Below are 25,970 nucleotides of genomic sequence, written 5' to 3'. Positions count from 1 at the left end.
CATGATTGGTATCGTGGTAATATTATAGCATTTTTTTACAATCAATCAAAAATGTTGTAATCTTCTATCAGATGTACCAAATCTCAGAAGATTAAGCTGTGATGCGTTTGTTTTCGATATTACGCTTGATTGCATCTTTGGTTTACAGGATACCTAGTCGTGAGGTCTTGACTCCAACTGGCTTTTGCAGGTGCTCTTTTTCCCTCCTGTGAAGATAATCACTAAAAATACATCAGCCGTAATCTTCTTAAGGAACCAGAAAGGAGCTCTCAGCATCTCCTCAGAGCTGCTTTACCAACAACACACAAATAAAGCCCAGTGAGCCGGTCGTTTAATCTCAGAACCGGGGTACCGCCGTCATACGACTCGCTATTGTGATTCCGTCTTGTTTCAGCGGCCTGAGGGTCTAGCAATGCCTAATTTACCCAATCTGAACAGCTTCGGCAAACTTTGCGGCTCTGGCCGCAGCGATGACCAGGTGGTGCTGGACATGGTGAAACGGAAAAACTCGATTCGGAGAATGTCCATTATCGAAGACGGAAACGTAGCTCAGGTGCTCTACCTCATTCCCAAACAGTCCATGATGGAGCAGCTGCCCTTTCTCAACCCTACTGAATATCTCATCCTGGAGAGAATGGCCCCTCCTGATATGGGACCCGGTAAGAGAGGATTGTGAGAAGAGAATAGTGTGATTTCCCGTTGATGTGCAATAGATTGTTTTAACAGATTTGAATGCATTTTTGAAAAACAGTCAAAAAACATACAATTACAGAAAAAGACAGCAAATTCACAAGAAAAACGGGAATACAATTTGTTATATATCCGTATACCCTGTAGTTCTACAGCAAAATCATATTTTGCGAAATATTTCTGTTTCTCAAAATATTTTCTATTTCTGTTTTTTTAACCATTTTTTTACAGTGTAGATTGTGCTTTGTTTTCTTTTCTAGAAAAAATATCCATAAGAAACGTAGTTATTTAAAATTCTTTTTAAGAGGACCGGATCAATCATATTTTTATTTAAAATATCGTCGTTGTGCTTCCGAAACCTAAAAACACAAAATGTTGTTTGAATGTTGACAAGCACTTTTTAATACTCTTTATTGGTTAGATATTTGCAAAACAAACATAATGGGTGACTTATAATAATGATTTATGGGAAAAAAAAATGTCATCACGAAATATGAAAATACAAGGTTTAAGAAGGACAGCAGCGATGTATTTGATGTGCGCTTTTCCGATGGAGTTTATAACTTTTTAAAGAGAATATCAGCCCTCCATAATCATTGTAATTGAGATAAACAGATGCTGGCATGTTTGTTTTATAAATCAGTGGGATTGAGGACTAATCTAAAGACTGAGCTGGATCATGGTACTGTCCTGCTGGCAAGATTACATCTAAATCTGTGGACACATTCCCTAACAAATATTTCCATTAGTCTGCTGAAGAATGTTTTTTTTAACAGTCATTTGTCTTTAATGTACCTCTCGTAATACAGTCTGGCCTTCACTGACATTTTAAATGAAAGCATTAAGACACTCTTATACTGTGGCTTTTTAATAGGTTTTAGTTATCATTATAACCAGGTGTGGTTTCTAAATCATATTCAGTTTTGAAGATGTCTACATTGTCCACATTTGTTTTCCATATCGTAAATTTTTTTGGTCATGAATACTTTAAAGGAAGTATATGCTTTCGTATGTTTTGCTTGTGTGCATACACATGTTAATGTAATGCAAGTGGTTGTGTAGATGTGTGTTGAATGTATGTGACTTCGCTCTTGTTCAGATGGGTATCAGATGATTGCACAAAGTAATTCGTGCTAAATAACTTCCAGATGATCCATAGTTTGGGCCATTCTAATAACATGTGGGATTTCTGGGTATTGTGTAGCCCTAAATGGAAATGTATGTTGTATGTTTTGAATAGTTAAAGATGGATGACTCGAGAGGGGAAATTCTTCATCTGAAAAGATGTGTATAGAATGTTTCATGTTTGTGCTCATAGCATGGAACCGGTACAGCTAGAAAATACATCTTTGCCCAACCAATTAATCATTTACAAGCAGTTGAAGTCTCATTTTAAAGCGGTGTATGTGAGTAAGTCATAGAAAGCTTGATGCTTCTATAGATGGTTACATTGGGCGCACACGCCTGGCCTAAAATTATCTTCCGGTTTGTGTTTGGTTATCATATAACAATTTATTTTATAATCATTTGAACTTCTGTTGACGCGATTCTTTCTCTCAATGGCTCAGATTCAACTGCAGTGTTGCTCTGGCAGGCATCACTATATTTTAAGGGATAGTTCACCCAACAATGAAAATGTATATACTCATTCTAAACCTCTTGCATTGTCTTTCTTCTGCACAACACAAAATCATTTATTTTGAAGAATGTTGGTAGCCAAAATGATTTGGCCCCCATTGACATCCATAAATTAGACATAAAACCACTGAGACATTTCTCAAAATAACTTGTTATTTTGGTTTACAGAAGAAGGAGTCATTTACAGGTTTTGAATGATCCAATGAGGCTGAATAAATGATCACAGAATTGACCGTTTAAGAAATTGGCATTTGCAAGATTCTCTGGGTATTAGGCGTTCAGACCACAGTATCATTAAGACTTTTAACTGGCATTTCTATATAATATAAATTCATTAAGGATGTTTGAAACTTGATGACGACAACATATAGATTCAGATTAAATTCTGTGTTTTACACACATCTGCAAGAAATCTCGTGGCATTTACAGAAACATGGCAGAAGCTTAATGCCAATGTTCTATCTGTATTCTCATAGGTCTGGCTTAGTTTCGAATCTCTTCTCTCATTTGATGACAAAAGATTCAGTTGTCTTTTAATGTCGTATGCACTTCCCCTCTTTATCCAACACCTGCTGTCTGTGGCTGCCTCTCCCTGAAACCCTTTCTCTCTTCTTGTCTCACACGCCATCCTTCTTTGTCTGAAATGTATTGCTTGAATCATTTTAATCCTTATACGTTCAAATCCAGACATTAATCTCTGAGTAGTTAATAAAATGAAAAGGAAAATAACTTACTAATATAACTTACCTAACCTAACTTTAACTTTACGAATTGAGAACACCAAGGCTTCTGGGTAATTTGTCAGAGCAGCCCCATTCTCTCAGCGCTCGGTTGCCCCTAGTGACGCCACTGCACCAGTGTGAATATTAATAACGCCTCTCAATAAACTTCCAAATTCAATTGTCGGCATCGTAATCCTATAATCGACTGCCATGACGTATGGATTGTCCGTAGTGAGACTCGCTTATCCCCCAAAAGCCGTTAACTTAGTCTCGTTTCACATCCCACGTCTGGAGTTTGTCATACCGGTAATGTCCAGTCCTGGTCGGATCAATGATAGTGAGTTATTTTCCAGCAAATTCCTCATTTTAATGTGGCACGGAGACAGCGCACCGCAGCGAGAGGTAGTCAGCAATTCGCTGAAGTAAACACAGCTAATCAGACCATGTGATGAACAATGGCAGATAGAGAGAGAGAGAGCAGGAAAGATTAGAAATGTGCAGGATGTCAAATGTGCCACATGTCCCCTCCATTTCTGTTGAAAGAATTTAAGGTGGTGTCTGGGACTTGGAAGGATTAGAGCTATGGAATCTGCATTTGTCACACAGCAGCTGCAACCTGGTTATTTCAGAACGGCGAGGGCAGAGTCCACAAGCGCATACACACACACACACACACACACATAGTTTGCCTGTGTATGAGGAGGGGGGGCTGCTTGAGACACGAAGACCAAGCTAGCAGTTGCTGAACGGCTGTCTAGTTTGAGAGCGTGTCTGCCTGTTCTTCTGCTCTCCTCTCGCTTTTCGGTCGCCTCGCTCTCTCTCTCCTCTCTCTCTCGCCGTATCCTCCTTACGTTTGGATCCAGCGGGCAATAAAGCAGGGAAGGCAGGCAGGAAGAAACGTCGCTCTCTCTCCCTGATCCTCCTCATCAGAGCACCAGCAGAGCAGTGAGGAACCAATGGTCATGGTGAAGGAGAAAGGTAGCGTGGATTCGCTTCTGGGTGGGGACCAGAGCTTACAGGGGGAGAAAATCAGGCCAGCGTGTGGGAGATTGTGTTCAGCGGTTTGTGAAATAGAATACTGCGGTTTTAGGAAACATGGTTGTGTTTGTGGTTGACCGATATATCGGCCAGGCTGATTATTATGGATGACGTCTGATCATTTTGAGATTTGGCATTTAGAGATAACTGTGTCTGATTATCAGAAGTGGTTGTTCCAACTAGTGTCAGTTACAGAATATCGATGGCGCGGCTTGGAGTTTTAAGTGAATGTTGTGTTCAAGTGTAAAACGTTGTGTTTGCAGTTGTGAAATTGCATAGCAATGGCATAGGCCGTCATGTTGTTCTTGATGTTTGTGTTGGCATCACTTATTACAAAATCAATAGTTGGTTGAACACTAAGTGGTTTTTGTGGCACAGTGTTTTTTGTCAATGTTTCGTGTTCTGTAGCTTGCAAATTATATAACTTAAATCATAAATTGTACACTGTCTGTGTATGTGTGTCTCTCAGTCTCTATACAGATAAGGATTATTTCACCACCCAGCATGTGGGTTGGACATTATGCTATACCATTGACGCTTTACGAACGTTATGTGTATGTATGGTTGTCAAAAAGATCTTTGAGGGTTCATTTCTTTCTGTGTGTGATTTTGCCATTAAAAATACAATGAATTCATCATAGACGTGTTTGTTTACACAAGTGCATCCAAATGCATGAAATAATTTTTGTGTGAATATGCATAACTGTGTCATCTTTTTGTGGAGCACGAGTGTGTTTGTGCGTATGGAGTTCTTCAAGAATAGCAAGTATCGATAACTTCTAAAGTTTCAGTGTTATCTGATAAAGGAAGCTTCATTAGAACAAGAACATCTGCTGACTCTCAAACACATCATTATCATCTTCACAGGCCTCAGGACCACAGCATCTGATCCAAACAATACTTGTTTATACTGAACTGATACACGATTTGTTTGGTGTTGTTCCACAAAAGGAAACTGCCCCTCATGCCGAAACAGTTTCGAGTAGAAATGTTGCGTAACACGACGCAGGAATTTAAAGAGCTATTGAAAAAAATGCAGTGCTCTGTTTGGGAATCCTCTAAGGAAAGACGAATGTCTCTGGAAGAAGACTCATGTCACATCTTGGAGGCATGTTACAGATTGCTGATATATGTGTGATTTCAAAAGTAGATCATGGCTTAGCAAAGCTAACAGTGGTCTGTGCAGAATGTGGGAGGGGGAGGCTGAGAGACAGAGAATGAACTCAATAATGCTTTTAGACTATTGCTGTAGCCATGGCAACCGGGCGATGACTGGTCTATCGCTAAGGCCGTATACCTCATGTGAATCACGTCCCAGAAAACACTGTAGACCCACCTCATACACCTGTATGCACATGCGGACACACATGTTAATGCTGTCATAAGTATGTGTGCGTCATATGTTAATTAATGTATATGTATAGTCTCTTGATCATTTATTCAACAGTCGGAAGCATTGTTGGAATACTTTACAATAGATCTTCAATGTAATAATATGAATTAAAACCATAATTTAGCTAACTAACTAACTAATTTATAATGCTTTCACAACATTAAGCCACCTTATTTACTTTTCAGTTTACTCCCACATTTAACACTATAAAATTGAGTGTGAGTAAATTCTGATTTCATTTTTATTTTTGGGTGGACTATCCCTTTAAGTTAAGTCAGCTTACATGAACTAACGAAACGTTCACTGCATCTTTAATAGTTTACCCCTAACATATTGCATATTGCTGAGGTTTGTCCTCATGTGTTAGAATGCAGTAGCAGTGGCCAAGTGTTATTTTAGCCCCTTCTGTGCCAAATTTACAGGTTTCCCATTTTGTTTCAGCAAGTATCCAAGCCAGACTTAGTAGGATACACACACACGCATGCACACACATACGGTATCCCGACTCCATTCAACACTTGGAACAGTGTCTGGTCTATTAGTGGTAAAATGGGAACGCACAGTTGGACATAACTCTGAAAACCTTTTCCAGAATATGGAGCTTTCCAGAAGACGTTCATGTAGCTGATCAAATGCATTTTTATAGACACCAATTCAAAGATGACATTTTGGGATCAGCTGACCTAAAATGATGCTTTAAGGGCTTTTAATGTGAGGTTAAGTTCAGGGGGATCAAGCTAATAAAATAATCTGTCAGACACTCTCAATAGGAGATAGCAGAAAGTCGGAAACGGATAGGAAAGTGTGTGTGTGTGTCATACCTGTGGATTCATGACATCAGTGATCTCGGAGGACTTACAGGCAGTGATAGAGATATGCTTATCACATTTACTATTGTAAAATCTGTCCTTTGCCCACCTGGTGAGTTGGCTTTATGTATTGTGTACTTCAAAGAGCATTTCTGACTTTACTCTTTAATAAAAACCTGTAATTCTAAGATTTCATAGCAGTTATTTTATAACATAGTTTCACATTAAAACCTTCATTTCGTATCACAAGACATTATTTATTTATAAACGAAACCGTCATTTATTTGCTAAGCTTTGAGGACGCACTTTGGAATCTACTGTATTTCACGTTCATACACGAGATGCTGTGATTAATTTATAGCAGTTGACATGCGGCGTGGTTTTCATCAGGTGCTTACGACGTTTGGTTTTCTGTCATTCTGTTCACCATGGGCACTGTTTATAAGGGCTGGACATTGGCCAACAATGTGAATCTCGGTGTGACAATGGTTGGACCGGAGCCAGTTAGTCCATCACAATGCGAATGCAATTTAAATGTAATAAAAGTGATAAAGAGGAGTGGGTATAGTGTTCAGCCCCTTTAAGTGTGTGTCTAAAAAAGCCCTTCCCTTTACGTACAATTGTCATTGTTCTTTCAAGACTTGGCCAGACCTTTAAGGTCAGCAGGGGTCAGGTATTCAGGTGAGAGGTGCACTAATACTGAGATTAGTACAGGGGTTGTTCTGAGGTTAAACTCCTATTAAAAGCAGCAAAGGTAAAACAGTTGCTTAGAAGAGGTTTAGACCTTACTTTGAGTCAGAATCCCAATTAAAACCGTGAAATGTTTTTGCTTCATGTTTAAACGTGCGATGTGTAATTCCTTGGAGGATCTATTGACAGAAATTCAAGATAATATATTAAATATAGAAAGACATGTCTTCAGGTGTGTATAAAGACCTTACATAATGAAGCGTTACGTTTTTATTACCTTAGAATGAGCTATTTCTATCTACATACATGTAAGGGTCCCCTTACAATTCGGCATGTTGTTTCTACAGAAGCCTAAACGGACAAACTGCTCTACAGAGCCCGTTTCAGAAATATGTTATCTTCTTCGGCAAAGAGGCGAAAATGTCAGCCACCATTGTGCTTCGAAAGGGAGGGGTGAGGGGTGAACTGAGCCATTGGTTGCAATTCGTAACCTCACAGCTAGATGCCACTAAATTTCACAAAGTGTACCTTTAGGGAAGCCGTTCTAGTTGAGCAGCCCTATAATATTTGGTATAGACAATTGAACATTTGTTGATCATCATTTAACCTCTTGTGTGGTGTTCAAATCTGTAGGACCTGTGTTTCAATGTTTATTGAATTTGTGATTTAACAAAGGTAAATATTTACCATATTCTGTCTATGTTGTTTGTAATTGGGATAAAGAAAACATCTTTCATATTTACTACAGTAGTATTAACTACAAATGATGCATAATTAATTACATGTAACTAACCCTTAAGCACACTCTAATCCCAACCCTCCATAGTAAGTACACCTAGTTAATTATTATTATTCAGTACTTTAATGTATAATTACACTGCAACAAGGGCACCTTAAAATAAAGTGTAACCAAAATGAATAATGCTGTGGGTAGACCTGTGAACATTTGCTGAGTAACAAAAACATGACCACCATACAAGATTAAATGATTCGATACTGCTGTGATGAACAGAAAATAAACATCAACAGCCTACACAAATGAAATTACATTTACCTCATTGTGTAAATATGAAAAGTGTACAAAAATATTTTTAAATAGAAATAGTAACTGTAAAAATGAGACTCAATCAAAAATGCCATAGCAATATTCAGGTGCCTGTTAAACAGAATTGTGAGTAGTTAGTTAAAAACATGTGGGTACATTCAGACTTCTTTGCCACCCACCATTCCTCACATTTGCGTCACCCGTGACAGAGTGGCGTCTTCCTCATCCATGCTGTTTGGCAGGACGCAAAGACCACGTATCTCATAAATGGACAGAATGTTCAAGTTTGTATCTTTGTGTGCCTGCTTAATATAGCTGCCGTGGAAGCTCTTGAATGAGTGGCAGCACATCACAAGAATCTGGGCTAGTTCAGCTTCTGCGTATGATTGGAACGGTAATTCTTCCTCTGTGTTGTCTATCAATTCTGCAGCCTCACTCTTGGGTTCCACCGCATGAGCTCCTGGTGTCACACTGTTGCAGCCCTGCTAGAGCTGGTTGCCATAGCAACAGCAGTCTCGGTTGGAGGGGGCTAGTCGGAGACGAAATCCTCCGCTTTGGTTTCAAGGGCCGGTAGGAACATTCCTGAACATGCAACTTCTGCCAAAATCTTATCATTGCTACCTAGTGGTACTCCAGTGTCCTCTTTCAGAAAAATTCCTGTTGTCCACAACGATTCATCACACTGGAAACTCAGAGAATGAGAATTGATTGGGCTCAGAAGGTACTGAGATTGTGCGAACAGGAAACGGACCTCATAAAATAGCTCTCTGAGTTGTTTCGCTAGTGACATGCTCTTTGGTGGTAATATTATGTATGAATGTGGCTTGATAAGGACTCAAGAGTGATGTGGGAGGAAGATTTTTCCTGTTAATCTCACACAAGCCTTTCAAGTGGCCAGCGATTAGATTAAAGAGGCATGTATTAACCCTCCAATAGGAGGAGAGAGACATAGACAGTGAAGAAGTGTCATCCTGAGATGAAGTCTCCTGTTTATATGAGAGGGCAAGAGGAAGTAATAGTAAATGTTGAGAGGATGGGAAGGCCGAAGGTAAGAGGAGAGCCCAAAGGTTTGAATCTCATTGCATTTGAATTAACTTTAGCCTCAGTGCGGCCCAGTTTAGAACAGCAGCAATGTGCGGACACCATCTTGGCCCTACTGACCTTGAACAGATATGGCACAATAAAGCCTTAACAGCGCGTGCTCACACAGAGGGAGAGAATGAGAATCTGATAGAATTGTTGTTGGAAACTTTTTGAGATAATAAGGGTTGAACACATTGTTTATAAAGCTAAAGTGTGTGCTTACAATTTAGTAGGAGAGAAACTTTACTTACTATATGTAGAGGTGTGTTGCTTTAAAAGCGGGGATCATTGATGTGTTGATATTTCCATTATATTTGCAATTATTTATATCCACATTTATTCATTTAGCAGTCTCTTTTATTGAATGTGATTTTAAAATGAAAAAGCATTTTGTCCTGCTCTTCAGTTGAAGAGCATTTGAGCGTTTGCTGTGTTATTTTTGTCCTATATATCATTTTTTGACAAACAAACTGTAACATAAAACTTTGTTGGCTTTGATAACTGTCTACACTGCCTCGACATTTAAAGAGTAGTTCAGCCAAAAATTAAAATTGGATCATCATTTACTCACCCTTATGTCATTTCAAACCTGTATGACTTTTCTTTTTCTTTAGCACTTCTGTTGAAAGTCAATGGGTAACGCCGTTGTTTGGTTAACATTACCAACATTCTTCAGAATATCTTCTTTTGTGTTCTGCAGAAAAAAGAAAGTCATACATGGAAAACAATTTGGACAGAATACAATTTTTTGGGTGAACTATCCCGGACAACTAACCTTACAAAAATTGATTTAGTTTAACCTGCAATCGCCTCAACCAGTTTGAATGACGTAATGCTCTCAAGCGAGCAGAAAGTGCTCAGCAGGCCAACACCGGCGGTTCAGGTGTTATCACACCGTGTGTGGGTGACAGAGAAGTGTTAGAAGGTGTTTGGAGTTTTTTTCACACTGTGGAGAGGTGCTCATGCTAGCTTCAGTCTTTGTTGTTTACATTCATCTTCTGCTCATTACAAATGCCATTTAGAGCCATATATGTCATATATATGCCTCGAGGTGACTTGAGGCAAAGCCTTATAATTTTAAGTGATTATGCAAATTTATATTTGAAATAAATATTAATTGATTCATAATTAATTGTAATACACCTTCCAATGTTGTTATATTAGACAAAACAAAACATCTGTTATTGAAATACATTGACGATCTGCATCATATACTAGATTAAAGTATGATGTTAAAATATTACATTAAAATTCAATAGCTACACAGGCTTTAGCTGAGTTAACATGTACCATTTTTTCGTATAATTTATCACACATTCAAGCTCATGGTGCACACTAGTCGGAATGGCAATATTATATCAATATTTTCATTATTGATATGATTACTGTTAGTCCATCTGACATCTCATTGAGCATTTAGATTCGGGCTTGATGGCATGTGAGGTCAGACTCACATCTTTTTTTTGTGTAACAGCTGCTTTATCCAATTTGAATACTTTTTCTGATCCTACATCTGTGTTGCTTCACAGTGGCCCATCCGCAGGACCCTCACCACCCTCCCGGAAAACTGGTCATCCAGTGCTATAAGTGTGGGGAGCCATGCAAAGGAGAGGTTCTTCGGGTTCAATCCAAACACTTCCATATAAAATGCTTCACATGCAAAGGTAAGTTCTTTAAGCTTGGTTTTTCCACTATTTGCTGTTTGTTTCTCAGGTCTTGAATGAAAAACTTCCTGAATGGAGTACCAGATTCCTAAGCCAAGTCTGAGCATTGAGGAATGAAATTTAATTTAGTCGTAGCCTCTTTCCTTTCAAAATTGTGACTGAAGGATAAGGGAACAAAGACGGCTCTGATAAAATAGGAATGAGGAATTCAGAACTTTATAACCTTGTGAATGAAGTCTTGGGTGGGACGAAAGCTGGATCACGCCCCTCTGCGTTACCAGGGTAATTGAATTAAAGGGTCCACACACTGTGTTCGGTTTTCTCTGGTGGTCTACATGAATCTATTTTGCTTATAATTCGTATCATTTGATAAGAATTTAAACTGTCCTTCACTGGATTTCTCGGTGAGTCCTCTAAAATGTAATTTGTTTTGAGAAGTAGATTCACTTTGTTGGTAGAAAATAGCTTCAGTTTGTCATTTTGATTTGTTGTGGTTATTGTGCAAGAGCTTGTGATCTTTTATATTGGGTGTGTTTGATGTTGTGTCTTCAAGCTTATTTTCACTCTTTTTGCTCTGTATGGTTTGACCGGCCGAGCCCTCAAGTCCTAGAATAAAATATGAGATTTATGAGGTTGCCCGTTGCCAATCACAAAGAGCAGACAACTCATTTTCTACTGGAAGCCCGCAAGAGCTTTTAATCACTCGGTGTGTCTCTGTTCAAGTTCCTTCAATTGTCCTGTTAATACTGAAAAAGCTCAAAGCGTCTCCGATAGGCTTATGCATTTCTGATAAACGTGCATCACTTGGAATGGGAAACAGGCATTTGAATGTCATCGCCATGGTAACCATAATAGCACGTGACTGCATCTGGCTGTAATAACTGTGTATGATAAGTCTAGACATTAAATGTCAGTGGATCCATATGCTTCTGTTCTCTTCCTTAAAACGCCCTGTGAAGCTGAGGTCTCCTAGGTTTACCTTCTAAATCTCACCTGAGCTAATCTCCGATGCTAAATGACAGGGCGGAACATGGTCAGAAATGAGAGTGCCCTGTCATTACTGTGTTGCATATATGCCATCATGGTTGCTTTGATCTTCTGCATACAATGTTGCAAAGTAATTCTTTGTGTTTACTGTAATGTGGCCTGAAATGTAGCTGAAAGCAGTTTATGCATTTGTCCCCTTGACAAAAAGTGTAATATTAAAAAACAATATTATCACTTTGCGAGATGTTTACACTTGTCCAGAAGCACTTTCTGCTTTAAGTTTTTTATATCTAACATAATGTATAGTTAAATCTTAACGATATTTGTTTAACATTTTAATTCAGTTATAAATGTTCTGTTGGTTGTATTTTGTTAAATGTTTGTGTAGTGATAAAAACGCATACAGGAAGTTCTTCTGGACGTTGTTTACTTCTTCCAAAGGGGTCTATTTTATGCTGATGTCATAAATAATTCAGCACTCATATAAAATTTTGCTTTATCTAAAATGATTACAAACAAGTGTGATTAATTGGTCAAAATTAACAATAAAAAGACGATTATGACCGATACCATTATTTATTAATATATACAAAACATAGATGTTGTGAAAGTATTCTGTTGGTAAAGATCTGATATTGTAACAGCCCTAGTGATGACTTTCCCACTATGTGATGACCACACCCAATCTGCATTTGACCCCTCCTACTCTGCGATGACTATACTGAACCTATATTGAGCCCCTCCCACTCTGTGATGATGACAACCAATCTGCATTTGGCTCCTGCAAATTTAATAATAAGAAATACATTTTGGACCATTTTGGCCATAAACATAGCATAGCACAGTTTTTAAATAGAAAGGTTCAGATTTACTATATTAATATTTACCAGTACTATAGTTCTTATACATTAGTTCCCGACGTGTGGTTCGCTCAGAGTACACGCTAATCTTATACAGCCTATATGTCCAATCAATTAGCTCTATTCCTGGAAAACAGGATTCAGAATGTTACATAATGTTACTTCCTCTGTTGAAACCCTGGCGCTTAAGCTGTGGTCACCTGCCAAAACCTGAACTCTGGCAGGAAAATATGGAGCGCTCTACAGCTCACTTGTAAGCTAATGAGCCTTGCTCTGCTCTATTAGTTCTATTTGTTTTCTTTAAACAGCCTCACTTAAACATCTATAGTAAGCAAGTGCAGTGAACATCTACAGCGCCATCCTTCCCCTCTCTGTAGCGATTGCTTAGTATTCCTGTCCATACCTCACTCTGTGTTTCTGAACATTCTCTCTCTCTCTCTCTCTCTCTCTCTCTCTCTCTCTCTCTCTCTCTCTCTCTCTCTCTCTCTCTCTTCTCTCTATCTCTCTTTCTGTGTGTGCGAATGCTGTGTCAGTCAGAGAGGCTGTGTGCGCTATTTCAGGCATAGTCTCTATGAGCTGTTAAAGCGCCGCAATGCTGAAAATAGCTCTGCTGATCCCCATTGGGACGATAAGAAGGCAGAGGAGGGGTCCGCACACCTCTGCAGAGACCGCAAGTCTGTCTGTGAACATGTGTGCTAGCTTTGCTTGTGTGTTCAGCCTGTAATTAAAGATGCCCCCGAAGCTGTGGGTTTACATTAATGAGGGGGTCAGGGGTCGAGTGCCTAAAGATCCGCAGAGATGATGTCACAGGCTCAAGGCCACACAACTGATTCGTTTTGCACATTTTATTGATATGTGAAGACATCAGTTATTGCAATCTTTATTGCTTTCAGTTTATTTGTTTTTCTTTATGGTAACCAGATAAGAGAAACGTACATTAAATGGATCGAATTAAATAGGATCAAATTTAATCAGAATTCCACAACTGCAATTAAAGGAATATTCCATGTTTAATGCAACTTTAGTGATGTCGTTTGTGATACGGTTTGTGTGCGCGTATGGACATCTGCAACAACACTGGAAATACACAAACTGTGAACTAAAATGCTTTACACAAAAATTACTGTAACACACCTTTTTAAAGCAACTATTCACCAATAATAGAGTTGCTTTCAATGTTTAACACCGGACAGGACACGGCACGACAACAGACAATAGAACCCATTTGAACCCATTATAATTTTACAATTTGTCCTAACTGGATGCGTTGCGACAAACCCATTAAAAACAAGCCATTTGTTGTGTCGCATTTAGCCGGTCGTGTTTGGTTTAGATACTGTGTTAGATTAACATTTTCGGTTGAAATCTTCCCGCTTAATTGGCCCTTGTAAGCACTGACAAGTTTTTATTTCTTAATTTCATATTAAAAATAGTAATTGTTTAAGGAGTGACAATCCCAAGTTAAAAACAAAAGCAGGAAGAGGAAGTGTACTTTTCTACCTGTCATGGTTAGGTCATCCTCGGTTTAAACCGTTAACTGAAAAGAGTTTGATGTGTGTGTGTGTGAGAGAAAGCGATTCTTTGTTTAGAGGTTGAGGGATTTATTACTAAAATAGCAGAGAGGATTTCTTTGGCACCTATTTGAGAGTCTTATGTTATCAACGATCCAAACACACACACACACGTTTCACCGGCCCATAAGCCTGCCAGTTGTCGCAATCATACACACACACAACCTAACCTAACATCAGTCGCATTTCCCACACATTATCTCAGTGTCAGTCTTAATAAACCCATAACACTTAACCATTATGAAAGCAACAAACTATTTACTGCTCTCACCAAAAGCAAACACTAATTCAACATGTTGCTTGGATACAAAACATAAACTGTTCTGCAGTGATGGGTGCCTTGTAATATAGAGACCGAAGGCTGCAATACTGTGGCTTCACTCGATAAGTCCAACCAGAGGTCACTCTAAGAATGTTTGTGGGCTAAATATTTGCCTTTATCTTTAGAAGTCTTTTGCTCCGTTTGTGAATCATTGATTTCCCGCAACGTTTACTGAAAACATTTTGGATCATTGACTGTAGCCATGAACGGTCCAAAACATTTCTCAGATCGAGAGTGGATTGCACACATTGTTTGGCTAGGATCCACCACTTTCAATAAAAAAATGTTTGGCAGTTTATTTGTAAATCCAATCCGTTACACATGGGTTGGCAACAGTCCAGTTAATGTTTTCCCGTTACACACATTGTGGCTATTTTTATAGAATGTACTCAAGTAAACAAACAAACAAAAAGTGTTATTATCTTTCCTCTGTTCTGCTGCTTTGGCAGCTCTTCGAGCACCTGTAAAAACAGGCACCATGAATAAATCCATTTTCTCCCATTGGCAATGCAACCCATCAAGTCATGGTCTCCACTTAGGACGGCCCGGCAATATACAATACACTACATGTTATCATTGTTTATCCGCATTAAGATGACCAGAGTTATAACTCTCTCCTACATATCTTGCCTGAGGCAGTTCTAGTAATGAGGTCGGCAGATTTGGCATACGTATACGATAGTCTTGCTTTGTGTTTGTAGTTTCAGTTTGATAATAAATGATCCCATTGTCCGCTCCAAGAGGCCCCTAATGCCAGGGCTCTTGTTTGGGAATTATTTCATATGCTCCGTTGGCTCATCTCAAAGTGCATCAATCATTTAACCGAGTCAGTTCATTTTATTTAATTAATTTGGAGTTCTTCTAAATGACTCGGTTTTGTTCTTGGAACTTTGCATGCAGTGTTTTACATTCTTGGTACCGAAATCACAAAAGTACCAAAGTTTTTGTTTCTGTTATGTAAATTATGCATGTTCTTATAAGTGTTTTGTGTGAATGTATGTGTACACCATTGGCTACCATAATAGTCAAAAGTGCCTCCAAACTGTTTGCTTTCCTACATTCTTCAAAATATCTTCTAGTGGTTCAACAGAACAAAGAAATGTATAAAGCAATTGTCCTTCTATGCTAGTCAAATGGCCAAGGCCAAGAACTTTGGTTGCAAGCATTCTTCCAAATATCTTTTTCTGTTTTCATCAGAACAAACTTGAGGGTGAGTAAATGATGACAGAATCTTAATTTTTGTGTGAACTGTTCCTTTAAAGCACTCACCACATTGATATCTATTGTTTTTGTCACCGATGAGCTTTTTTAAAACCAAATGATACAATAAAGCAAACAAGTTATAAACAGAGGCTGTTAGCTTGACTGTAATAGATCTACTTAAAATCGTGAGTAGCGGGTAGTTACATTTTCCATGCCGCTACTACAACACTGATCTCATGTGTCCGTCATATTAAAATGACACACACATATCACCGCAGTGAAACCCGCAGCAGTCTCAAACATAGCGGAGAGGAAACCCATGCTGAAACCACACTATTCACTGAAGTGCAGGGATACATCTGCATGCTGAGAACCTTATTAAAATATTGATATGTGTGAGCTCGCTTGATGTCTCCATACAATGTACTGTACGGTACACCCTGGGACTAATGCATTACTGCACCCTGAGCATATAGCGAAATGTGTTTTTATTACGAGGCTCTTTGTATGTGAACTGAAGCAAAGTTGAATCTGAATTATGTAACTATCCGAGCTGAATCAAATTGAATAGCTTTTTTGAAATCCATCCTGTTTGTTCATATGAAACTTTTATTCCCTTCAGACGGAGGCTGATAAAAAGAGTGTTGGGATGGAGGGGGCTGGCTCACAGTTCTTGGACTTCTAAGCAAAACACAAAATGGTTTCGACAATACATGTATGTAATTTCAAGAGTCCCATGACAGAGTGAAGGGAAGGACAGTTGTATCACCCCCTCGAGCAAACCCCCCCCCCCCCCCCCCCCGCATTCTGTAGTTACGCGAATGTGTGTTGCTCAACATTAATGGCTTTGACATTTTCCAAAGCGGCAGGGTGGCATTCTGTACCCTGTCAAAGAAGGTTACCAAAATGCCACACACAGAGAGGACACAGGCAGCGTTACTTACGCAACTGTCTCTGTCTCTCCGGCGCTAATGATGACTGTCACGCAGCCACCTGCTTGTCACATTTGTCCGTCTGAATGGAGTAAAATGGGCCTGTTCTTCCAGAACACCATTGAAGTGAAAGATATGAAGTAAGATGGCAGTGTTGAGAGCTGTTAAGAATCTGGTGTGCATTATCGCTATGTCCGGTTTCCCTGTCATCTTATCATTTTTCTGTCAATAGTTGAGTTACACTATTAATAATGTGTCAATTCACGAAAAAAGCAAGGACATTACACCATAGGACAGAGATGAAGAAAAACAGAAGCGAGAGAGAGAGAAAGAGAGAGAGAAGAGGGTATCATATGACGCTAAACAAGCTGTTAAATATCAGTGCCGGCCTGCCAAGGAGCTTTCAAGCAGATCTGGCATGTGTGATGGCGGGATTAGAGACAGACACACTTGCCAAGAGGACACCGACCCAACACACCTTTACGCACAATCATATTTACAAATGTCTGATCTTATGCCAAATTCTTAAAAGCATTCTCCAGCACACAAAATCTTAAGTTAACCAAACTCTCTCATTGTACGCTTTGGTGCATTAGCAGACACACTGGCCAAGACAAGCACAAGCCCCCTGACCTTGTGTTTGCTGGCAATCAAATTGCGTAACACCCCGTCAACTAGTGTAACACACAACTAATGAGTTGTGTTAGAACACTCAAGGAAAAGCAGAAGGAAGTGTTTGTTTGACTCTTGTTGAGTGTTGTTTATTTTGAAGACGGTTGCGTCTGGTGTAACACGTGTTTCAGAATATTTCCTCACAAGTCACAAAATGATATTGATCGCAGATGGCTCATGAAACTTAAAGGGATGGCACCCAAAAAAGTTCATCGTACTGACATTCTTGTCATTTCAAATCTGAATTACTTTCTTTCTTTTGTATAACACGAGAGAAAATATTTTGAAAAATGTTGGTAACCAAACAGTGGCGGTACCTATTCACTTTGTCAAAAACAAATTGTTCGTTTACCAACATTCTTCAAATTATCTTCTTTTTTTCTGCAGAAGAAAGAACGTCATTCATTTGTTTTATTGTGGTATATATTTATATTTGGAAGTAGGATTCATTTTTAAATTCATAGTTTTTGTGGTCGTTTTAATTATTTTTTAAGCATTTTGTTAGCTTTGCCATTCTAATTGTATTATTTTACATGCTCTATAATTTTAATCAACTTTTAATACATTCACTTTTAGTTTATTTTAATTTATTTTTAGTTAGTCATTTGAGTGCCTCATCTTAAACTTATTACAGTTTTGCTCTGCGAACATTTCAAATTTACAAATAATATAAAAGCCAATATTTAATTTGATTTCAACATAAATGTTTCAATATTTTATTTCAATTTTTTTATCGTTTTTTTGGTAAACTATACTTACCTTGGTTCTCAGTTGTGGTATCAGTCTTGTCTCCAATGTTTTTAGAAATAGAGACATTATAAATAAAGATTCCTTAGAAATGGCTTAGATTAGAAACATAGAGAGCGCTATAAATCAGTTTGAATAGATCAGACAAAATGATAAGAAATGTTTAAGTCTGTAGTGAAATCTCTGACATTTCTAATTTTGGAGAAAGAGGAAACACTTGTGAGATTGCTAGCGTGTTTAAAAAAATATGAATTGTCCATTGTTTTTTTAAACAATTTGAAGTCTGTCAAATGCTGTAAGATTTATACATACGACTATTTGTATATTATAAATTTCTTTGTATGTTTTTGTTCAGTGTGCGGTTGTGACCTGGCCCAAGGCGGGTTCTTCATGAAGAACGGGGAGTACCTGTGCACGTTAGACTACCAGAGGCTTCACGGCACGCGCTGCAATGGGTGCGGAGACTTCGTGGAGGGAGAGGTGGTCACGGCTCTGGGGAAGACCTACCACCCTGCATGCTTTGTCTGCACCATTTGCAAGTAAGAGTTCTCTGCCGAAAGTTGTCCATAATTCACAAGGTTCAACACATCTCTCGGCCTTTCAGTTTTAGTTAATTTAATTAGAGTAGTACTCTTAGAGCTCTTAAAGATTCACATCTATTATGCAGAACATTGTTTTTAACTGATATTTGCTATATAAATAAACATTAAGGCTATATAATGGCTACAGTAGAGACAGATACAAATGTTTAGATAAAAACGTTTCATGGATAAATGTCTCCGATAACATTTCTGTTGCCAGACGACCGTTTCCTGCTGGTGACCGAGTCACTTTTAATGGAAAAGACTGTCTGTGCCAGCGCTGTGTCCAGCCAACATCCCCAACCCCCAAAGACATCAGCACCTCTAGCAGTGAGTCACACGCACTCACTTGTTTTGCTTGGTTATGTTTTAGTGTCCTACTCAGATTACATCTTGGCTAAATCGTCCTGTTTCTATAGATGTGTAAGCTTGTGTAGTGTTGTGTGTGTTGACAGATCTTTTACCGATCAGACCTCAAGGTCATTGCTGATTGAAAGCTCACTGAGTCTTCATCCTATCAGAATGTCCTGCTGTGTTAGCAAAGCGGTGCGCTAAATCACATTCTCCTATTTTGGACTACAGCTTTGACAGACTTGTGCGGTAGTTTGAAAAATGGAGGACGAAGCGCATCTTGTGATATAAAATCGAAACGTTGACATTATAATCGTAATGGAATTTTACCAAAACGTAACTTTAACGTTACAAATGTCAGAAATATATAGAAAATACAGAGAACGCGATTCGACGCTGCGACATGTGATGAAAGTTATCTTTATATTTTAGGAACCGTTTTCATTTTTGCAATGTCGCGGACTTACAGCACGTTCTGCACCACGGTATGGTCAGACAAATTGCTTATCCCAGGAATCGCATCGCATCTGGTTAAGATGCGGTTTTTGGGACCTAGAAACAGTCTAAACCCTTTGCCAATCCCCATGGCGAGTCATGGCAGCCACAGAGAACACCTAACATTCTGCACAGGCAAGCATCACTCACATTTTCTTCAAAAAAGTAAAAAAAACTTTTAATTAAGTTAAGTTGTAATAGGGTTTCTTCTTATTAGACTCCACTGTTACTTTAGCTGACAAGACCTTTACTCAGATCACTTCCTGCGCTGTCAACCAAAGTAAAACTGAGCTCTTTATAAATCTCTTTTCGTTTTTCTCTCTCTCTTTGATTTCCATCATTCTCTCACTCTTTTATCTCACTTTGAGGAAGTTCTTCATCCTCCTCCGGTAGATTAGGGCTGCCGTTGGAGTAATTTAAGATGCAGGGCCTCAGGAGTCAAACAGACAGGAACAGAGAAAAAGAGAGGCTCAGAGCCAACACAAAGCTCCTCTTCCTTCACAGATCTGCTGTGCCTGCCGCTCGCCCCATTCTCTCTCACCTTCCTGTTTCTGACAGAGTTTACATTGATGTACGCCGACAGGTCAGGCCTTCATAGTGTGGATTGTCCGCTGAGATTTCTCCCAGATTTCCCAAGCCTCGGGGTAAAAGGCTTCAGTGATTAGAATGGCGTTGTTGTAATGCGTGCAATTGTTATTGTTACATTATAACAACATCAGGTAATAAACAATTAGATGAGCGATTTAGCATCGAACAGCTGCTGTGTTTCAGAAGAGAGAATTAGTTTTATTGTAAACGCAGTGCATTGTGGGATTGCAGCGAGTTGGAAAACATTGCTGTGTACTGTACATGCACTTTGTTTTAAATAATAGCTTTGAAAAAAGGATCAATAAATTAAAATTTTGCATGGGGGGTTCTTATATACAGTATATATATATATATATATATATATAAAATAAACAATGAAATAAGATCCAATTCTCTGTATAAATAAACTCGGTATAAAAAATAGCTGTTACCATTAGCTGTAACCATTACTACTTTTGCCTCAGTAAACTCAGTAAATTTGTTTCCGATTAATAGTTAGTAAGGTAGTTGGTGGTTTAGGTATTGGATTAGGGAAGTAGAATATGGTCATGTAGAATACGTGCTTTATAAGTACAAATAAACAGCCAATATGCTTATAATAGGCATGCTAAGCAACTAGTTAATTGTGCGAATAGGTCGCTATACTATAAAGTGTTACAGAAAAACATACTGTAGATATATTTTCTTTTTGTTGTATGACTTTATAAATATTTACTACATCAACCCACTTACATTGTTTTTATTTAACTTTACCCACATTATTTACATTGACCCACTTACAAAACAATCTTAAAAGATTGATATAATAAAGAATATATAAATGCTTCTTTTCATTTTTGTTTTGTTCTAAAATGCCTCAGAGCCACAAGTGCCTGTAGTACACATACACAGGCTCTTTCTCATTAAAGAGCACCACTGAATATCTCTTTGTGTCATGCTTGGCTGATTTGTCATCCATGAGCTCCAGGAAATGATCTGAGGCCGGTGAAAGTCTTTAGGTCAGATAAGCTTTGTTTTTGGAAGACGGAGATGGTTCGAGTCATGTCGGTAATGCTGCCTTGGCCAGCTCCACAAAGCTTTATCGACACTTCTAAAAAAAACTAGCCCTGAGTTTGAGAGTTTAGATAAACCTCATGACAGGTGGATAGAACCCAGGTCCCTGTGAAAGTTCTTTCTCTCTTTTCACACAGGAAAATGTTATTAAGTTGTTATTTTATAGTTCAGGATTTTAAATGTTAAAAGTAAATATCTTATTAACTAATTATGTTTCTGTGTTTTTGTTTGTTAATCTATACAGGAAATATAAGCAAAAGTCAACATTTGCTCTCCATTAAACCCACTGCTATTAGTGAGAAATAAAAGCTCGAAAAGAGATCTTATTCATAATTATTCTTCCCTATGCGAGTCTTTCCCTCTCTATGCACACACTTATTCTTGAACAGAAAACTCTGCGGGTCTCTCAGTGCAGAGAGAGGTTGAAGCTTAAATGATGCATAAGAGGGCGAAATGCAGCGCAATGCATCATATCTTCGCCTCTCTGTCAATTGATGCATTCGCCCCCGAGCAACATCAGCAGAGTCTGGGACCTTCCCGGCCCTATTCATCCATCCCTGCTTTTAATAAAAGCTTTTGGGATCCCAGCCAAAGAACATAAATAGAAGATGACAGCCCTGAGCTATTTTTAGCACGGAACCTTTTACATACATTACACATGTATAAACTAAACTCCCTCGCGTTCCTCCAGGAGGAAGCACCATCTCGCGGAGGAAGGATGCTTGGAAACAGTCCTGTTGTAGTGAATCGGCACTGCGCCATAATGCTCTGAGTCATGCAATGTAATGCTTACTGTATTTACCATGCTTTGTTTAAAAATCATAAATGGGAGGCTGTAGTTAAATTATCGGTGGGTGTTGGTTAATGTAAGGAAGGTTTTGTGTTGCTTTATACTTCCATCTAGTGGATGGAGTTGTTTGTGCACACCTATGGTTGTGTATTAAGCTATTAATTAAAAAATGTTTTTGATGGTGCCAGTAATTGCAAAATGAAAAATTTTGAATGACGTGAGCGTGTGTAACGGATGAAAGAATTTTCATTTTTGGGTGAACTGTCCCTTTAAGGCACACGCCCTTTAAATTGTAACACCTCCACTTTCTTGTTTTAACAGGAACACATAGCAAACTGTGCTCATCATGCGATTTATTGGGACCTTGAGTGTCCAAATACTTTATAAGTGTATCATCTGGCAGATCAGCGTGTGTTCTCTTTGCAGACTGTGCAGGATGTGGCAGGGACATAAAGAACGGTCAGGCTCTTCTGGCCTTGGATAGTCAATGGCATCTCGGCTGCTTCAAGTGCAAAGCCTGCGGAAAGGTGCTGAGTGGAGAGTACATCAGCAAGTGAGCTATGCCTTCATTATCTTTTATCTCTTACCATCTCGTACCTCTATATAATTCCCTTTCTCTGAACGCCTAATGTGTCCTTTTTTCTAATAACAATCAATTTATGCTCTTATCCTGATTTTATTGAGGTGAAATGCACTTAAAACATAAATCGCTATTTCTCTTTTACTATTTTTACGTAGGGATGGCGCTCCATACTGTGAGAAAGATTACCAGATCCATTTTGGCGTTCAGTGCGAGGCCTGCCATCAGTTTATCACAGGGAAAGTTTTGGAGGTGAGTAAAAAAGTGAGTTAGTGATGGGAAGTCCGGTTCTTTTCTGCGAACCGGATCTTTCGGACAGTTCTTTTCAATGAACCAGTTCAAAAGACCGGTTTGCTGATTCTTTTACACCCTACCGTAATGACATCACTTGCCATGACGTAACGCGTCAAGTCTATAATCCCGGCCGGCTTGGATGAAAAACACTCATCTTATTCAAATATATAAATCTGTCATGATTCCGCTATCATGTCATGTTTATTCTTGGTCTTGCAGCGGAGTCATGGCATAGCCTTAGGTTTTGTGTGAGAAAGCCATGTGCTTTCTCGTGTCTCGTCAGTGTTTCCCGCCATCTCGTTTCCTCGTTAACCTTCCCTGAGTGTTTCAGTACCCGCACCTGACCCTTATTTATTATCCTTTGTCTGTCTCCCTTTAAAACATCCTCGTGTTCATTGTCCTGTGCTCGTTCGTTGCATCTAGTGTACTGGTATGCCTTGCTACTTCATGCTTTATGCTATGCCATGTCTGAGTTGTTAGTCTAGTCAGTGTGAGTGTTTTGTTAGTCTAGGTGTTTGTGTAGTTGTAATTCTTGTCAAGTGTTTAGTCTGTAGTTAGTTCAGTTTAGTGTGTACCCTGTTGTCACCCCCTCGTGGGTTTTTGTTTTGTTCCTGTTTTCTGTTTATATTAAAGTCCTTGTTAACCCCGTCATCCCCGTTTCGCTGCCTGCAATTGGGTTCTCTCTAACACATCCGTGACAGAACGAACGAGCCAGAACTGAACCCAGTAGGCAGCAGCAGCATGGACAGCTCAGCATCGTTCCTGCGATCTCGCCTTGCCCACTTGCTGTTTGGGTTCCGTCAGGGGGATCATGGGACGCGGGAGTTCGCCAGGGCATTTTCTTCGGTGGCGAGGGATACGGAGTTCGGTGATGCAGAATTAAAGGTGATCTTTGATGGCTGCCTCACCAACCGTCTCACGCCATCGGAGAAGAGTTTTGCAAATAAAGCGCCCAATACAGGAAGAGTGTCAAGTCAAGTCAGCTTTATTTATATAGCGCTTTTTACAATTTTCATTGTTACAAAGCAGCTGTACAAGAAAAAATGACTATAAGTAAAACATAAAAGGTTATGGAAGTCAAAACACAGGTCAAATATCAGACACACAATAAATTCCTATATGCAGTGTTAATTAAATAAGACTAACAAATTCTAGCAGCCCCCCTAGAATTTGGAGGAGGAGAAAAAAAACCTCGGAGGGAAACCAGGCCTAACCAGGGGATTCCAGTTCCCCTCTGGCAAAAACTGCTGCCTCTGCACAAGCTCAACAGTGCTTGCACAACAAGGCAAAATAAAAAAATTAGATTTAAAATTATCATTAATAATCTAATAGTGGCTGAAGTTTTGTAGGGACGTCACTTCCTTCGTCCAGCATTTGTCAGGTCTAGGAATGGATTGCGCCCTGCCCGCTCCGCTCTTGTAACCTTGGAACAATGAGACAAGACAGGCTGAGAGTAGAGTACTGTTCTGCACTCTTTGATGCAACAAATGCATCAGTTGTTATTGGAAGTGTCCCTGGTTCCGGTTGATCTAACTAGTGCAGCCTAGATCTTTGAAATATATATATTATGATTATCTAGTGTATGCAAGATTAAAAAGATGCGTCTTTAGTCTAGATTTAAACTGACAGAGTGTGTCCGCCTCCCGGACATTGCAGGGAAGACTGTTCCAAAGTTTAGGCGCTAGATAAGAAAAGGATCTGCCGCCTGCACTTGATTTTGAAATTCTAGGTATTACCAACTGACCTGACGCCTGAGAGCGTAGTGCAAGTGATGGACTATAATACGTAAGAAGTTCTCTCAAGTAGTGAGGAGCTAAACCATGCAAGGCTTTATAGGTAATAAGCAAGATTTTAAAGTTTACACGATGCTTTATAGGTAACCAGTGCACGGTTGACAGAACCAGGCTAATATGCTCATACTTTTTTGTACGTGTAAGAACTCGAGCTGCCGCATTTTGGACCAGTTGGAGTTTTTGTAATAGGCCTGCAGGGCAACCACCTAATAGTGCATTACAGTAATCTAGTCTTGATGTCATAAAGGCATGTATAAGCTTCTCCGCATCTGATGATGACAGCATATGACGTAATTTAGATATATTTTTAAGATGGAAAAACGCAATCTTACAGGTGTTGGCGACCTGGTTCTCAAATGACAGAGTACTATCGAATATAAAGCCAAGATTCTTAGCTGAAGATGAGGGTTTTATGGAACATCCATCAATAGTTAAGCAGTATTCTTGGTTGTTACGTAGGGCGGTTTTCGGTCCGATAAGTAACACTTCAGTTTTGTCCGAGTTCAGTAATAAAAAATTGCTACTCATCCACTTTTTTATATCGACAATGCATTCCACTATTCGATGGAATTGCTGTGTTTCGTGAGGTGATGTGCAAATTATGACATTTTAAGTCTTAAAGATATAAAATGAATAAATTAAACTATATTAAACTATAGGATCCATGCGTAATCCAATACGATTTATTTGTTTTTAAATACACGTACGTTTTGCCAGATTGCTCCGTATGTTTAAGTCCTCGGTTCACGTGCGCTCGTACCATCAGCACAGCATCAGTTGTTCGGAAGCCTCACGGTGAATCACGCATGCTCACTATCATCAGCTCATCGGTTCTCAATCTGAGGTGTCCAAAAGAAACAGCTCTCGGTTCAGTGCGTACTGGTGATCTGAAAGCTGCTGCAACCGGTCAGTATCAGCTGCTCGTGCTCATTAGTTCTCTCTTCACCTCACTTCAGTTCAGTATGTTGGACTAACTGAATTGTTAAATGGTTGATTTTGAGTCAGAAGGACTGTCAGACATGCCAGATAGTGAGTAATGCAAGTCATTTGTGATTAAGTATTTAGTGGATTCCTAAATTGTTTAGAAAGGTTTGGTGAAACGGATCGACCAGTTCAAAAGGGCGATTAGTTTCAATATTAGCGGGCGCTCAGATTGGAGATATATATGTTTAGTCTTCTCTAAGCTCCTCATACTGTGTACATTACTTAAGAAAGAATATGCAGAATAATAAGAGTTTATAGGACTATAAAGCGATCTCGAATTCCTGTACAAATTCCATAATTTTTTAGGAGCTTCAATTTAGGGTGGAACTTTAAAGAACCTTAGGGTGGCTGAAGGCCACCTAAAAAGGGCCTAGCAACGTCACTGCCAACAATGC

At 39.1% G+C, this 25,970-nt stretch overlaps 1 protein-coding gene across 1 annotated transcript in view; it reads left to right on the top strand.

Annotated features, from left to right (window-relative positions):
• The first annotated feature begins 240 nt into the window (after window positions 1-240).
• Window positions 241-25,970, top strand: part of ablim1b (actin binding LIM protein 1b) — a 49,843-nt gene continuing 24,113 nt past the window's right edge. The window contains exons 1-6 of the mRNA XM_079476240.1: window positions 241-659; window positions 10,638-10,772; window positions 18,422-18,605; window positions 18,868-18,977; window positions 22,351-22,477; window positions 22,663-22,756. Of these exons, the coding sequence (XP_079332366.1) occupies window positions 413-659; window positions 10,638-10,772; window positions 18,422-18,605; window positions 18,868-18,977; window positions 22,351-22,477; window positions 22,663-22,756 (897 nt within the window). The 5' untranslated portion in view covers window positions 241-412. The remainder of the gene's footprint in view (window positions 660-10,637; window positions 10,773-18,421; window positions 18,606-18,867; window positions 18,978-22,350; window positions 22,478-22,662; window positions 22,757-25,970) is intronic.

Source organism: Barbatula barbatula, assembly GCF_947034865.1.
Source record: "Barbatula barbatula genome assembly, chromosome: 16".
Classification (NCBI taxonomy): domain Eukaryota; kingdom Metazoa; phylum Chordata; class Actinopteri; order Cypriniformes; family Nemacheilidae; genus Barbatula; species Barbatula barbatula.
This window is presented reverse-complemented; position numbering and strand designations above follow the sequence as displayed.